This window comes from Pristis pectinata, chromosome 23, assembly GCF_009764475.1.
Source record: "Pristis pectinata isolate sPriPec2 chromosome 23, sPriPec2.1.pri, whole genome shotgun sequence".
NCBI lineage: Eukaryota > Metazoa > Chordata > Chondrichthyes > Rhinopristiformes > Pristidae > Pristis > Pristis pectinata.
Window position 1 is genome coordinate 8,234,563 of NC_067427.1, and position 17,037 is coordinate 8,251,599.

General features: G+C 44.8%; 1 protein-coding gene across 3 annotated transcripts in view; it reads left to right on the forward strand.

Moving 5' to 3' along the window:
- Positions 1–17,037, forward strand: part of LOC127582257 (ras-specific guanine nucleotide-releasing factor RalGPS1-like) — a 636,204-nt gene that overhangs the window by 466,761 nt on the left and 152,406 nt on the right. For all 3 annotated transcript variants that reach the window (XM_052037419.1, XM_052037422.1, XM_052037421.1), the window contains one exon: positions 15,808–15,901. In XM_052037419.1, coding sequence (XP_051893379.1) covers positions 15,808–15,901 — 94 coding nt within the window. The remainder of the gene's footprint in view (positions 1–15,807; positions 15,902–17,037) is intronic.

Here is a 17,037-nt window from a genome sequence, read left to right on the forward strand (position 1 = left end):
CAAAGAGATGGTTGGCATCTCAGTCCTGATGCAGGGTCTCAACCCAGAACGTCAACCATCCTTTTGCCTCCACAGATGCTGCCTGACCTGCTGAGTTCCCCAACAGATAGTTTTATGCTCCAGATTCCAGCATCTACTGTCTCTTGTGTCCCCAGTCAATGTACCCAATTTGATCAAATTGTTTAATATCTGACATCGACCAGCCTAAGAATAAATAACAGGCATGACACAACCCCAGCTCACTGCAGCCTGAACCAGGCACCAGGGTATAATTTATGTGGTTGACTAACGCACAATGTTCAAACTTTCATCTCTCCCAGTGAGAGCAGAATAATAGGGGCTTAGATAAGATAAGATATCTTTATTAGCCACATGTACATCGAAACACACAGTGAAATGCATATTTTGCGTAGAGTGTTCTGGGGGCAGCCCACAAGTGTCGCCACGCTTCCGGCGCCAACATAGCATGCCCACAACTTCCTAACCCGTACGTCTTTGGAATGTGGGAGGAAACCGGAGCACCCGGAGGAAACCCATGCAGACACGAGGAGAACGTACAACCTCCTTACAGACAGCGGCCGGAATTGAACCCAGGTCGCTGGCACTGTAATAGCGTTACGCTAACACTACACTACCGTACCTGCGAACCCACAGTGCAAAATCAGGAGACGGAAAGGTGGTTCAGGTTTATCAAGTTAAACGTCCAATGGTCTGAATTCCACCCAAAGGTTAGTCATAATGTAGAAGTAAGAAAGGTCTGAAGCCTTTGGATCTGGGCATTGGAGAACTTTGTAGCTCAGGACTGTGTCTGAAGTACCATCGACACACACTGTGACCAAGGTACCATTGTTGCATACCGTGAACGAAGTACCACCGACACACACCGTGACCAAAGTACCATCGACAATCTGCACGGTGATCCTTTAGTACGTCTCTCCTGGGGGCTGTGGAGTGATCTTAACTAAATCGGTCAGGAAAGTATAGAGGTTTTCTAATTAATTAACTTGATGATGACCCCCTACTGAAGAATACACTGGTACCCTGACTGCTGATTTGTCATGATGCCTGTGGCTCTGATAATCTGAACAGTCTCAAAAAAAGTCAATGGAGCTTGCCGGCAAGGGAAATAAAAGCAAATAACAGGAGAAATATTCAACCGCGTCGAGGCACTAATGTTTTGGGTTAGTGACATTTGCCAGTGATGTCGCGCCCCTCGCCCCATTTCCCTCTCAAACAATGTGGGAAACCTCTTTTTCCCATCCAAGGGAGCTCAAGGAGGCTTGGTTAACACCTTGTCTGAAAGATGGTACCTGCTGCTCTTCTTTCAGCACTGTGCTGAAGTTGTCAGCCTAGATTTTTGTACTTGTGTAATTTAATAGCAAGCTGCTAGAGCCAGGTTCCCCATTTACTGAGCAGTATTCATTCAAGGATTTTGGATTTGTCTATTTCTCAAGGTCCACACACTTTTCTAATATTATCACTCACCAAGATGGAGACCCAGGACTGATACACAGCCTGGCCGACTTACTGAGGCAGTTGTCACAGCCACATCTGCTGTGTGTGTGCCTCTGCCCTAGGAATCGCATCTCTTAAATGACCATTAATCACACACTCTGAAGTATTTATCCACCTTTGTTAGGTACCTGACAATTTCACAGTGGGTAACGTTTTCTATATAACTGAACGAGAATTCAAAGCAAACTTTTATAGCCACTGCAGTTAATTTTGTGAATTTTAAGCGGTTAATAAAATAAAGTCATTGCTGGTTTTATTTTGAAGCAAATATTGAGAGGAGGTTGTTCTCCTTGGAACAGAGGGGATCTGATGGAGATTGGTATTGGTTTATTATTGTCACTTGTACTGAGGTATAGTGACCCGTCTACGTCAATGGTGCTGAGGTCGAGAGGGTTGAGAGCTGCAAGTTCCTGGGAGTGAACATCACCAACAGCCTGTCCTGGTCAAATCACGTAGATGCCACAGCCAAGAAAGCTCGCCAGCGCCTCTACTTCCTCAGGAGGCTAAAGAAATTTGGTTTGTCCCCTTTGACTCTCACCAACTTTTACCGATGCACCATAGAAAGCATCCTATCTGGATGTATCACGGCTTGGTACGGCAACTGCTCTGCCAGGACCGCAAGAAGCTGCAGAGAGTTGTGGACACAGCCCAGTGCATCACGGACACCAGCCTCCCCTCCTTGGACTCTGTCTTTACCTCTCGTTGTCTCGGTGTAGCAACCAGCATAATCAAAGACCCCACCTACCTGGGACATTCTCTCTTCTCTCCTCTTCCATCGGGTAGAAGATACAGGTGCCTGAGGGCACGTACCACCAGACTTAAGGACAGCTTCTACCCCACTGTGATAAGACTATTGAATGGTTCCCTTGTACAATGAGATGGACTATGACCTCACGATCTACCTTGTTGTGACCTTGCACCTTATTGCACTGCACATTCTCTGTAGCTGTGGCACTTTACTCTGTACTGTTACTGTTTTTACCTGTACTACATCAACACACTTTGTACTAACTCAATGTAACTGCACTGTGTAATGAATTGACCTGTACGATCGGTTTGTAAGACAAGCTTTTCACTGTACCTCGGTACAAGTGACAATAATAAACCAATACCAATACCACAAAACTTGTCTTGCATACCATTCGTACAGATCAATTCATTACACAGTGCAGTTACATTGAGTTAGTACAGAGTCCATTGGCGTAGTACAGGGTAAAACAATAACAGAATCCAGAGTAAAGTGTCACAGCTACAGGGAAGTGCATTGCAGGTAGACAATAAGGTGCAAGGTCATAACAAGGTAGATTGTGAGGTCAGAGTCCATCTCATCATATAAAGGAACCGTTCAATAGTCTTAGATGGATAGAAGCTGTCCTTGAGCCTGGTGGTATGTGCCCACAAGCTCCTGTATCTTCTGCGTGATGGGAGAAGGGAGAATGACCTGGGTGGGTGGGGCCTTTGATATTGCACTCATGCCACTGTGGTGCCCACCAGTCCTGCAAGGCCTCCAAGATGCCTGTGGATACTGCATGCTCCTTCTCCAGGGAAACACTGATGTAACACCTGGAAGAGGGGCAGGCAGTCAGCTCAGGGAGAACCCACAACTGTCCACCTCCTGGACCCACGAATGGCCACCTTGGCTAGGCCCAGGAGTGAACCAACCGTGAGATCTGTGCTGGAGCCTTGTGTGCTGCACTGACGGGATCCTGGACTCTGGAAACACCCTGCCAGCCTTTGACAGCTGACAAAGCATGAGGCAGGGCTTTGTAGGCTGTCACGAGAAACCATAGATTTTAAATATCCCACCATTCAGAGACATTTAAAAAATGTTAAGGTTGAACTCAAAAATTGAAAAGAATGAATCATAGAATTGGAGAGAGATGTGGAAACAGGCCCTTCAGCCCACTGAGTCCATGCCAACAATCAAGCACCCATCTACACCGATCCTACATTGATCCCATTTTATTCTCCCCACACTCTCATCAACTTCCCCCCAAGATTCTACCCCTCACCCACACACTAGGGGCAATTTACAGTAGTCAATTAACCTCCTGACCTGTAAAGTTATTAATTTAAAAAAATAGAGAAAGCTGAAAATATAAAAGCATTAAATCATTTTTAAAAAAAAGTAACTTACCCCCAGCTTTCTAACTTTTTATTCTGCGATGCACACTGAAATCATCATGGTCTCGAATCCATTGCCAGATGTGGGAAAGTCCAGCAAACCAAGCCTCTGTTGCAGGGCGCCATGTGATGTCCAGTGGTGGCGTGTACTGAGCTCTCCGAGTCTGTCAGTGACACGTGGATCTTGGCGTGGCCTGCCCCATTGTGTTGCACAGACCAGAAGGTCTCAGGTGTGTTATCTTGGAGATGAGAGTTGAGGTTTCCCCAGGAGGCATCGGTCCACCTCAGCTGAAAAGGGTTTTCTGCTTCAACTTTCGAACAATGCGAGGAATTTATATCGCCAGTTGCTAACCAGAGTGTGCTGGAAATGCAGAAATCCTCTGATAGCAAGGGTAGAATGCTTGATAATTTGGGTCATTGGCTCTGAAAGCTAATTACTGCAGGCAGAATAATTATATTGGATCAGTAGCAATGCTGAAGGTTTATCCATCACTTACCAATGGGATTTAACTCCTAATAGTGTGATGCATAAACCAGATGTGCAGTTATTTTGTGCTGGCATTGCAAACAGTGACTGTTCCGAGCTGTGGGAACACAATCACTGGAAGCAGAGAGATCAACTGAATGTGAAAACTGTACCAGCATAATTCTGGACGTGGATTGTAGTTTGTGGTAAAATTGCTTCAACAGATTTTAATCCTCAACTCATTACCTGCTGGATATTTTATAATAGATGATTAAGGAGGGAAAATCTCCCCACAGTTTTTGTATGGTGCCTTGTTCACAATTAACTAACATTTACTTACACCAACACATACTTGGAAAGCAAACTGTCCGTATGGTTCTTTAAGTTCTTCCCTAACTTGTTTTGCCACTGAACCTTTGAGAAGATTACACAGGCTGTGTCTAGAAAACTCATCCAATTCTTAGTGAAAAAAAAACACAAGCTGCTGGATGAACTCAGCATTTGTGTGTCTTCATCCAATTTTTATGTTCGTACTTCCAGCGTCCACAGATTTGAATGCAGGGTGAAAGCGTTCGGGAGAAGACTCAGCCATGGGCATTGCGGAGTATAAGATTGCTTTGTGTTTTGTGTCGAGAGCACTTGACAGTTTTACCATAGATGGCCAATCATTTTGCAACTTTCAGTCCATTCCAAAGCTCTGCTATCCATTCTCCATTCTCCACCAATCACCTTCATCCAGTCCTGAATCAGGGTCTCGACCCGAAATGTTGACCATCCCTTTGCCTCCTCAGATGCTGCCTGATCTGATTTCTATTGGCAGTTTGCTTTTTTATTACTTTAAACCATCATCCCTGTCCTGCCTTCTCTCCCACTCTTTTAAATCCTCACATTAAACCTTGCTGGGCCAAAGTTAAGCAGGATTGTTCGCAGATCTGATAGAAATAAGCCTTGCACACGCAATGCTGCACACAACACACATTATTGCTAAGTTACAACAAGTGGTACTTATCTCAGAAGCGCGCCCAAGCCCGCTTAACTGCAGCGCCCCGTTCCAATCGGTCCACGGCGTCAGTCGCGACCTCACCTGTGGTGAGCCCAAATCCGAGAGACCTCACCACCGGTGCGCTCACTCCTTTATACCCTGGTCACTTCTCTCCACCCCGACCTGGGTCGACCCTTTGTCCAGGTCGACCCATCACATGATCCATTGCCTCAGGCACTGCGGGATCATGTCTGCAGAGACAACACCTTGGTTACCTAGCACCCAGGTCACCCTTCCCCCACACGCTTGATCCCAGCAATCATCCTTGCGCTCTCTGGCCAACATTTTAGGATTCTTACTACAAACCTCCTCTCCTCATGAGCACTGTGCCATTGCATCCATCCATCTCTTTAACTCCTTAGCTTTGCAATTCCAACATCCCTCCCTATTTCTCCCTCTGGATCCAAAGTTTTGTGCGTCCTCTCACAATGCCTCATCAGTGGGGAAAGTGGACACGCTGTTTGGAAATCTCTGCCTCCCCGTCTCTCCATCGGATATTCTTTAAAATCTTCCATCAACTTGAAAACAGAAATCAGACTGACACTGAGGGGAAGGTTACCCTGTCAGAGATGCCGTCTTTCAGATGAATACTAAAGCTTTGAGTCCCCATCCGCGCACACAGATGGACACAAAAGATCCCACAAAAGCATTTCAAGAATTCAGGCATTATCTTTGATGTCCTAAGACTAATATTTATCCCTCTATAAGCATCACTGAAACAGACCGTCTGTGTCCTCATCACAAGAGGTTGTTTGTGGGGTCTTGCTATGCACAGATCAGCTACCGCTTTGCTTATTTCACAACACCGGCTCTAAAGCTCTTTGGGACATCCCAAAAGTAACAAGCGTGGTGCCATATGTTTAAATCCGTCTTTACCAGCAAAAATGCCCCAAAAATATAGTTTCTTGTTATTGTTAGAACTGTACATCAGTCGTAGGCTTGCAAGCATGAATGTAGTATTGGCAACAATAACGCAAGGGTATAACCTTCCAAGGTTAATTGAGCCTGGTGCGGATTGGATGTTGGGGACTTGAGTCTCCCAACGAAACCAATTCCGCCAGAATCATGTTGGCGAGCAGAGACTTTGTACAAGGGCTGCCAATAATTGTTGTCTTCTTGGCGGTCCTCAGGGGTCAAGGCTGACTTGCTGCCAATTGTAACAGTTAGCAGATGGTTTATACTGAGCCACAGTCCTTGTACCATCAGACTTGGTGATCACTGCCTGTTTTGTCGGTTGAAGGTTGGGGTGGGGGGGGGGGGTGGTTGTTGCTGAGAATTTTAAGTAGCAGAAATCTGCGTGGGCCAATTCTTGGAAGACTGGTCAGGCCTGAAGAATTTGCATCTGACCAGTGCTGAGCACAGAGAGAGTATGTAATATTACCCCAGAAAGAGCTCACTGTGGTGCTTCTGAAAGGGATTCCACTAGTTTAGTGAACTTGATCATCTAATTTTTGTTTTTCGCTTATAGGTTCCCATCCCTGTGTATTCCCTGAAGTAGACCCCTTCAGTTGTAGGATTGGTATTGGTTTATTACTGTCATTTGTACCGAGGTACAGTGAAAAACTTGGCTTGCATACTGATCGTACAGGTCAATTCATTACACAGTGCAGTTACATTGGGTTAGTACAGAGTGCATTGATGTAGTACAGGTAAAAACAATAACAATACAGAGTAAAGAATAAAGTGTCACAGCTACAATAACAGTGCAGAGTAAAGTGTCACAGCTACCTGTAAATGTTGCTTTACCTATGATGCTACATAGCCACAGCTATGTTGTTTTACCTGTAAAACATGGGGATAAATTTCATTTCAATGAGCTTAAAAAAGATGGTTGCAGTGTGACCCTATTTCCCAATTGAGTCATAAAACACACAAGGTTCTCAACATGGAAAAGATTAGTGATCAGAGAGTGCTAACATCAGCAAAGATCCACTTGCATTTACATAGTATCTTTCCCGACACTTCAAATTACCTTACAGCCCATGAAGTACCTTTTGCAATCACTGTTGTAATGCAACCAATTAGCTCCCACAAAGAACATAAAGAGCAAACCGTTTGTTTTTAATGGTGTTGATTGAGATTGTAAATACTCGACAGATATTGGGAATAGTTTCCTCATTTCTCTTTGAAACAGTGCCTAGGGATGTTTTACACCCACCACAGAGAACAAACTGGGCTTCAAGGTCTTCTCATGCAAACAACAGTATCGCTGGTAGTGTAGCCCTCCCTCAGCACTGCACTGGTGTGGGACTCAAGCTGCAACCTGCTGACTGAGATGAAAGTGTTGTCCATTGAGCCATGGCCAAGAGGAGAGCAGAAACAACTGTAAAATCAATTGAAATTAGAAACACCATGATGCTGGAGGAACTCAGCAGGCCAGGCTGCATCCGTGGAGGAAATCAATTGGCATCAGTGATTGATAAATCTATCTCAAAGGGACATTAGCATCTTTTTTGAGATTAGTCACAAATAGATATCAATAATTTTCCAATTCCTCTTGAGTTCTGTCCATAGACACTGGCACGGTGCCCAATCAAGGCTTTTCTTGCACATTTTCTAATACATCAGTGGAATTTCTACTACTAATCCAGCGACAACTCAGTGTTGCCCTGATTGAACTTGATGGACTTTCATTTACTTGAGATCTGACTAGGGATCTTTTTGATGTGTATGGTACACATGTCCATGGATGTGTTTACTGACCTTTTGCCATGCAAACATTTACAGAGAACAAGTCATTTGCAAATTATTGTCAGCTTTTAAAGTTATTCATTAATCTTTCAAAAAAATCAGCAAAGAATTTAGAAATACTTGTTCAGATGTTTTACCGTAATAACCCATGCAAGTTTTAACCTCCTGAACCCACATCCTGTTACTAAGAGTTCTGTTCTGGTATTTTTGTTCTATCTGTGGATTTGGCAGGTTGTGGCGCCTGCTGTAGATTCCGGTTAGTTTCAGAGATAAGTTATCTGTAGGCTTTGTCCTGTCAGTATTATTGTGATGCTCTGCAACTGTAAGTCAAAGTCGAGTTCATTCTCATGTGCGCAAGTACATGTACGCACAGGTGCAATGAAAAACTTACTAGCAGCAGCATCACAGGCACATAGCATCATATAAGCAGCATTCACAAGAAAAACATAAACAAATTATACAAGAAAGAACATAATTAGAACAAAAAAATTAAGTCCATTGTTGGCCAAATAGACAATGGAATAAGAATGTCAAATATCATTGGACCAGCCATTTTATATGGTGTAATTCTTTAATATGATATTTCCCATTCAAGCTCATGTTACACAGATCATTCAGATAAAGGACAAGTCCCACTTTATAAACTCAATGAGCTGAAGTGCATAGTTAGTTGAAATCACAGGTGGTTAGGATGGTGAAGAAGGCATTTGGCATGCTCAGTCAGGGCACTGAGTATAGAAGTTGGGACGTTATGTAGCATTTGTACAAGGCATTGATGGGACTGCACTTGGAGTATTGTGCTCTGTTTTGGTCGCCCTATACAGGAAGTCCTCGACTTATGAATGCCTGTACTTACGAACTGACCTTCATGGTCGGTTCGCAAGCGGGCCCAGCCCCCGATCCTACTACGGCGGCGGTACACCTTCCTTGGCCCAACCCCGAGCCAAGTGCGCACATGCGGCCAGGGAACCCCGGGCAAGTGCGCATGCGCGGACACTGTTCCGAGTTGCATACAAAATCAGGTTACGAACAGCCCGGGGACTTCCTGTGGTAGGAGAGACATCATTAAACTGGAGAGAGTGCGGAGACAATTTACAAGGATGTTGCTAGGACTTGAGGGCCTGAGTTATGGGGAGAGGTTGGGCAGGCTGGGACTTTATTCCTTGGAATGTAGGAGACTGAGGATTGACTTGATAGAGGTGTATGAAATCACAAGAGGCATAGATGGGGTGAATGAGCACAGTGTTTTCCCCAGGGAAGGGGAACTAAAAACTAGAGGGCAAAGGTTTAAGGTGAGGGGTGAAAGATTTAAAAGGGACCTGAGGGGCAAGTTCTTCATGCAGAGAATGGCGCGTGTATGAAGCAAGCTGCCAGAGAAAGTGGTTGAGGGAGGTAAAATAACAACATTCAAAAGACATTTGGATGAGTACATGGTTAGCAGGGGTTCAGAGGGATATGGGCCAAACACGGGCAAATGGGACTAGTTTGGGCACCACAGTTGGCATGGACAATTTGGACAAACCTGTTTCCGTGGTGTATGACTGAGTGACAGCCAGCATTTCCCAGCCATCCACACCGTCCGGAATTCCGCACTTGGCCAGCCACAAAAGTCCGAGGTGAACCGGAGGCTAAGTTCTGGCAGGTCTGACCCTGTATTGACCCTGACCCAGCTGTGGAATCTAGCGTGCGGCAGAGAGGGGCTCAAGCACTTTGCATCTGGCCCCAGCTTCAGGCTGGGGAACAGCGATCCCATTCATGTAAATCAATGCCAGCACTGCAGAAGAAGTCTTTGAATTATTTGCTTGTGCTTAATTGTTATTCTTTTTAAATTCTCGTTTTTTTAAAATTATTTATATCTTCCATCTGAGGTTTTACGCAATTTACAGGGCTAACAGGAGGTAGGGCTTGGTGGTTAGACTCAGAGGACTGTAGATGAATGTCATAAGCTGTACATGCCTTGGAATGTATCAACTGGCTCCTAATTCCTGCAAATCATAGGTACTCCTCAGCATCGAGAGTGTAGGAGAATGAGGGGCGACCTTATCGAAATGTTTAAGATTATGAGAGGCACCGATAAGGTGGACGGTAACAGTCTTTTTCCCAAGGTAGGGGAGTCCAGAACGAGGGGGCATAGGTTTAGGGTGAGAGGGGAAAGATTCAAAAGGGACCTGAGGGGCAACTTTTTCACTCAGAGGGGGGGTGAGTATCTGGAATGAGCTGTCAGAGGGAGTGGTTGAGGCAGGTACAATAGTATCATTTAAGAAGCACTTGGATAGATACATGGAGGGGCAGGGCTTGGAGGGATATGGGCCAAACGCAGGAAATTGGGACTAGCTGGGCGGGCACCATGGTCGGCATGGACTGGTTGGCCTGAAGGGCCTGTATCTGTGCTGTATTGCTCTTCGACCAAAGACTTTGAATATTATTGAATGTCCTCACCGTTCTGTCTATAACCTGAGGTCAGGGTTTCATTAACAATAGGAAGAAGACTGAATTTTGTTTTGGCATTGACTTCACTAACGCACTGAGGTTTTGATGCAATAATAACAATGGCACAGGAGCACAAAAGAAACTTGCCTCGCCTGCTGGGAAAGGAGGGTCAGCTTCATGAGCCCTCTACACTGCAGGAAGTGGAGTCAGAAAGCCTCGGAGGTGGTCCTTTCCAACACGATCCAGCCTGATTTGGTATTGGTATTGGCTTATTATTGTCACTTGTACTGAGGTACAGTGAAGAACTTGACTTGCATACTGATCGTACAGGTCAATTCACTACACAGTGCAGTTACATTGAGTTAGTACAGAGTGCATTGAAGTAGTACAGGTAAAAACAGTAACAGTAGAGAGTAAAGTGTCACAGCTACAGAGAAAGTGCAGTGCAATAAGATGCAAGTTCACAACAAGGTAGATCGTAAAGTCATAGTCCATCTCATCATATAAGGGAACCGTTCAATAGTCTTATCACAGTGGGGTAGAAGCTGTCCTTAAGCCTGGCAGTACGTGACGTTACCCAAGTCTGCTTTTTCCCCTCTGTGAGAATTCCCTCCCATTCCTCCTCCTCCTACACCTTCAGCACATTTTGATCCCTCGTGCCTTGGCCCTCCAGAGTCCAGGCGTTAGCCCGAGGCCAGTTGCTAACCTTCTGCCCGTGCCAGTCCTGAGCTGGGCTGGGTGCTGCTGCCAAGGTCAGCATTTATTGCCCATCCCCCAACCTTCTTTGAAAAGTTGGCGGTGAGATGCCGCCTTGAACTGCTGCAGGGTGCTCCCACAGTGCTGTTGGGTAGAGAGTTCCAGGATTTAGACCCAGCGACGATGAAGGAATGGTGATATAGTTCTTGCACAGTTTGGAGGGGAACCCATAGGTGGCAGTGTTCCTATGTGCCTGCCTCCCCTTGGTGGTAGAGGTGGCAGGTTTGGCCGTACAGTCAAAGTAGCTGTAGCACATATTGTGGATGCTTTGGATAATTCCGTACACTGCACCATTGTACTCCGAGATATTTTTCCAGGTATCCCATTGAGCAGCCCATAAAACTCCATTTCTACATTGGACATGAATTGTTCATTGCCAAGTTGTGACTACAGTTCTGTGGATGATTGCCTTCAACAGAAGTAAATGGGTATTTACACAGAAGCTGTGAGGAATGTCTTTGGGATGGATTTGGTCTCAATTTTGGGCATGGTAGCAAGGTTCTGTTATTGGAGTAGTAATCCAGTGACTTGGATGATCTGTAGATGCAAGTTCAAATCCAAGCACTGTAGCTGGGGAATTAATTTGAAGCAATTAAATAAATTCTGGAATACAAAGCTGATCTCTGTCTTGGAGACGGTGGAACTGCTGGATCATGGTAAAAGCTCATCTGGTTCACTTTAGGAAAGGAAATCTTACCCAGTCTGGACTGACGGTGACTCCTGTCCCATGCCAGTGTGGTAGGCTCAAGGAAAGGATGGGCAATAAGTGCTGGTCTTGCAGCACTGCCTACATCCTGTGAATAATTGAAGCACCATCCTTGTCAGTGGGGGTTATAAGCCGATGAATTGGGACACTTTTGAAACATTCAGAGCTCTGGTCAACAACATTCCTGAGCCAACTTTATTAAATCTTGCTATCCAAGTCCAGTCGCATTTATTGTCCTGCGCACAAGTACGGTGAGGTACAGATACAATGAAAAACTTCGGGAAGGAGGTCATCTTCCATTGCAAATGTTTAATATTAATGAAATTGATATTACCAGGGATGTGGTGAGATGGGTTTCCATTGCTTGTTGTTGTGAAACATTCTAATGCTTATGGCCTCCTCTCACAGTCCCTGCTATCTCCTAGACTCCTCGTGGGAGCTCTACATCCCAATTCCCGGCTCGCCGTTTCCCCATTCCCTGTTCCCCATTGGTGGCTGTGCCTCCAGCTGCCTGTGCCTTACACTCCAGAATCCTCTCTGAACTTCTCTATCTCTAATTCCATAAAATCTACATCCTTGACTAAACCTGCTCTAACGTTACGACTTTTGCTCAGTGCCGGTGTTACGTTTTGGAAGATTGGGGTCACCCAATGCACCACTAAAGTCACTGTAGGAAGAGAGGATTCAGAGAGTCTGCAGAGGGATAGAAGTAGGTTCGGCAAGCAGACAGAAACTTGGCAGATGGAGTACGTTGTGAGGAAATGTGAGGTTAGCCACTTAGATCGGAAGAAGATAAACGCGCAATATTATTTAAGTGGAGAGAGTTACCAGAGTGCTAGCAGAGGGATCTGACTGCCCTCATTCATAAATTACCAAGTTAGCATGCAACAGCGGGTGAGTGGGAGGCCGATGGAATTGCAAGGAAATGGAGTTCAAGAGAAGGGAAGTACAGAGCATTGGTGAGACCACACATGGACTGTGGGTACAATTTTGGGCTCCTTATTTAAGGAGGTGAGCACTTGCATGGAAGGTAGTTCAGGAGAAAGTTCATCAGGTAGATTCCTGAGTTGGAGGGGTTGTGTTATGAGGAATGGTTGTGTAAGTTAGCCTTTGGAAATTAGAAATTAGAATGAAGGACGATCTTATGGTTTTGAGATTATGAGGGGTCTTGAAACAGCTGGTTCCCCTCCTGGGGCAATCTAGAACTAGGGGGCATATTTTTGGAATAAGGGGGTCACCCATTTAAGATGGAGTTGAGGAGGAATTTATTCTCTTTGAGGGTCATGGACCTTTGGAATTCTCTATCTGGGAGGCAGCGATGGTTGAGTCATTCAAGATATTCCGGGCAAGAGAGACTGTTGAAGGAGCTGAGGGTTCTGGGGAACAGGCAGGAAAGTGGAGCTGAGGCCAAGATGAGATCAGCCATGATTTTATTGAACCATGGAGCTGTCTCGGGAGGCTGGCCTATTCCTGCTCCTATTATGTCGATGCTATTATATTTCTATTATGACTATCTGCCAACTGAATTGCTGTAATGTTGCTGAGATGGTGATTAATCAGTGTTCCCAGCAATACATTTATTCAGGTCTTCACATTATCATGTGAAGTATTTTAGGGGTTTGGCTTGGTACCAATACATGCTGTCGTATATCATGATAATAATCACAAAAGCAACTCACTAGTCTCATAGACCAGTGTGTGGAATTTGGAGCCAACTAGAGTCAAATAATGCAATGTATTTTAATAAATTATAAATAAATCCAAGTAGATTCCACCAGGTCAAGAAAGGCAACAGAAGTGTTTGTATTAATTATTATTATTGGTTTATTATTGTCACGTGTACCGAGATACAGTGAAAAGCTTTGTTCTATGTGCCATCCAGTGAGATCATGTTGTATGTAATAACATCGAGGTAGTAAAAAGAAAACAGAATGCAGAATATAATGTTGCAGTTACAGAGGAATTTCAGTGCAGATGGGCAAATAAAGTGAAAAGGCCATGACGAGGTAGATTGGGAGATCAAGAGTTCACCTTTTAGCATACGAGAGGTCCAAGAGTCTTATAACAGTGGGATAGAATCTGTCCTTGAGTCTGGTGGTTCATGCTCTCAGACTTTTGTACCTCCCCCCCCCGATACGCGGTGGGGGGGGGGGGGGGTGGGGGGAGGTGGGTGGCTGGTGGAGAAGAGAATGTCCGAGGTGGGAGGGGTCCTCGATTATGTTGCCGACTTTCCCGAGGCAACGGGAAATGCAAACGGAGTCAATGGATGAAAGGCTGGTTGTGGGCTGTGTCCACAACTCTCTACAATTTCTTGCGGTCTTGGGCAGAGCAGTTGCCATACCGTGTGATACATTCGGAAAGGATACTTGCTATGATGCATCTATAAAGATTGGTAATTGTCATCAGGGACATGCTGAATTTCCTTAGCCTTCTGAGGAAATAGCTTTTACTTTTTAGAATTTTCAATTTCCATTGAAAGACTTGTAAAATACTTCACAATTTGACAGGCAGATTTAGCCTTTGATAATTCAACAACTGTTTGAACCACAAACATGATTAAAATCAGAAGGTCTAGAGTTGTAAAAGGAAAAGTTCCTCACTCAAATGGAGCCTGCATGCCTTAGTTTTTAGTTGTGTTTCTGTTATTTTCTGTCTTGCTGCTGTTTGGAGACCGACAAGTATGCATATGCTTACTTAAAGCAAATATTATCATTATACCAAGCTCCCAAAATAGACGCTATTCTGAGAGAAACAAAGGACTGCAGATGCTGGAGTCGAGATGAAAAACACGATGATGCTGGAGGAACTCAGCAGGCCAGGCAGCATCGGTGGACAAAAGCAGGCGGTCAACGTTTCGGGTCAGTTTGACCCATCCCCCGGTGGATCTGCTCTCCCTTCCTCCCCCGCACCTGCCTATCACTCTCTCTCTGACCTGCATCTACCTATCACCACCCTGTGCCCACCCCGCCTCCTCTCTTTTGTCCACCTATCACTGCTCTGCTTTTCCCTCCTATATATCTTTTCCTACCTTCAGTCCTGAAGAAGCGTCCTGACCCGAAACGTTGACCGCCTGCTTTTCTCCACGATGCTGCCTGGCCTGCTGAGTCCCTTCAGACTCTATTCTGAACTCTTTCAAGAGCAGACAGGGGATGAGATTCAAGGATGTGTTCAAAGCAAGGTGCAGCATCCCCACTGACTCCTGGTACTCTAATCCATGTGCAGAAAGAGCATTCAGGATTGTATTGAGAACCTCAAGTCCGTATATCAGATGCACAAGGAAGCCCCACTTCAGCGGCAGAAAGAATGTACACCATCACGAACTAACAGTTCTGTGGAAGAGTCTGCTGTTTCTGCATTGGCTTCATCAGAACTGGGGTGGAGGCAAGTTATCCTCGATCCCAAGGGGCTGCCTAGGAAGGAACCTTGGCTCATGATGATGCCTGTAGTGTAAGCTCTGTGCAGATCGATGGGATCTTGCAAGTAAAACATGGTCTCAGCAGTTCCACAATAGGCAACCATGTGGTCCACAGAGACAAGAGTGCACAGGGTTCTCCGAGGCTGGTACAGTAAGGATCACATCAGAGAGGGTTGTGACCTAGTAAAGACGCACCAAATCCCAGAATGACCAGGATTTGGAAGCAATGATGGCATCCATTACCAGCAAGCAATATGGCATTGTTGTATGTTGCAGTATCCCATTGATTGTTAGACTGGGTTAACATGGGAAGTTTTTGATAGGAACTGTGAACTCTTTGTAAAGGAAGCCAGCATTGTTTTGCCCAACTTCACTGGACTGATTGAAAGAGGGAAAACCAGTTAAATTGAGAAGGGCTGGCTTGGTGAGTGAAGCTCAGCTGTTAAGGTGCTGTGCATTGCAAAAGAACAGAAGCAGAGGGGAGAAAATTCGGGCTTTGAGGTCTTGCAAAAGAATGGGATAGTGATATTCTGCACTTGGGTATTGGCCCATTCCCCTAGGTCTTTTGATGAAAGAAATGAACATGATAATTAAAGCTTTGCAAAGTTGCGTATCCTCCTGCAGTGATTTGCTTAATAGTGTTACATTACTTTCATTCACAGACTATCTGGTGACATTACCCCATGTGCAAAACTACTTGAAATCTGTGCGGTATATCGAGGAGCTGCAGAAATTTGTGGAAGAGGACAATTACAAGTAAGTGTGTATATTCGGTTTACAACCTCTAAGTAGTCTGTGAAAGGACTGCAGTGTTCAGGGATGTGAGTTACGTAATGCATCGTGCACAGTTGCCAGCAGACTTCTGTGGCTTATACAGGAATAAGGGGCTCTTTGGGAATTGTTGAAAATCTTGGAAATGATGATTACCTGACTCGGGCTGGGAAATCTATAACATAGTTAAAGATGATGTATGATGGAATTTTATTTTGGATACAATAATTTCATGGACCAAAGATCGGAGATACTTTCTCTGTAGCACATACAGTACACATGAACTTCAAAAACCTGGGAACTAAGTCCTATTCACTTAACCTGCAATAAAGGAAGAATTCTTCAATTTGGAAATATGTTCCCCATGCAGAAAATATTTGTCATAAATGATTGTGGTTCGACTGCAATAGAGGTGGCAAAATAATTGCAGCCACTTGTTTCCTTGTTTTCAGATTTTTGAAGGAAAATTGTTCAGAGCTACAAAAAAAAGGTTCCCGAACCACAGAAAAAATAGACACAAGAATATGAAGTAATGGGAACAAGAGTCAGCCATTTGACCTCCCAACTCTGTCTCGCCATTCAGTCATATCAGGACTGAGCTGTTCCTCAATTTCCCTGCCTGATCCCCAAATCCCTTTGTTCCTTCCGAGTATAGAAGCCCATGGATCTCATCCATGATTACACTCGATGAGTGGACATCTACAACCCTTGGAGGTAGTCATTGCTAAAGGAGGTAGTTTCTTCCCTTCCCGTGCTTGGGAAACTGCAGTCATGATTGCACTTTGAAAGAGAAAACATGCTTGAAACTGTGACCCACTGAGAATCTCTTCACCATGTCTGTACTTGAACTGTAAAACCCATAGAGGTGTCCCGTATAATGTAGTTCTTGGTCTATAGATGTTTCCTGTATGAAGCATTTTTCTCCTATAGAGGTCCTTTGTGTACTGCAGACATTGAGTCTATAGTCATGTACTGCTGGGTTTATTGAGATCAGTAACTAACACTGCTAGATGTTGTTATTGAGTTCCCAGTGGTGTCTATGAAAATTAGCTCGCTCTAAGTCCTTCTTTGGAACTGTACTAGACTAGACTGGGATTACAACTGGGCTGGCACTTCTAATA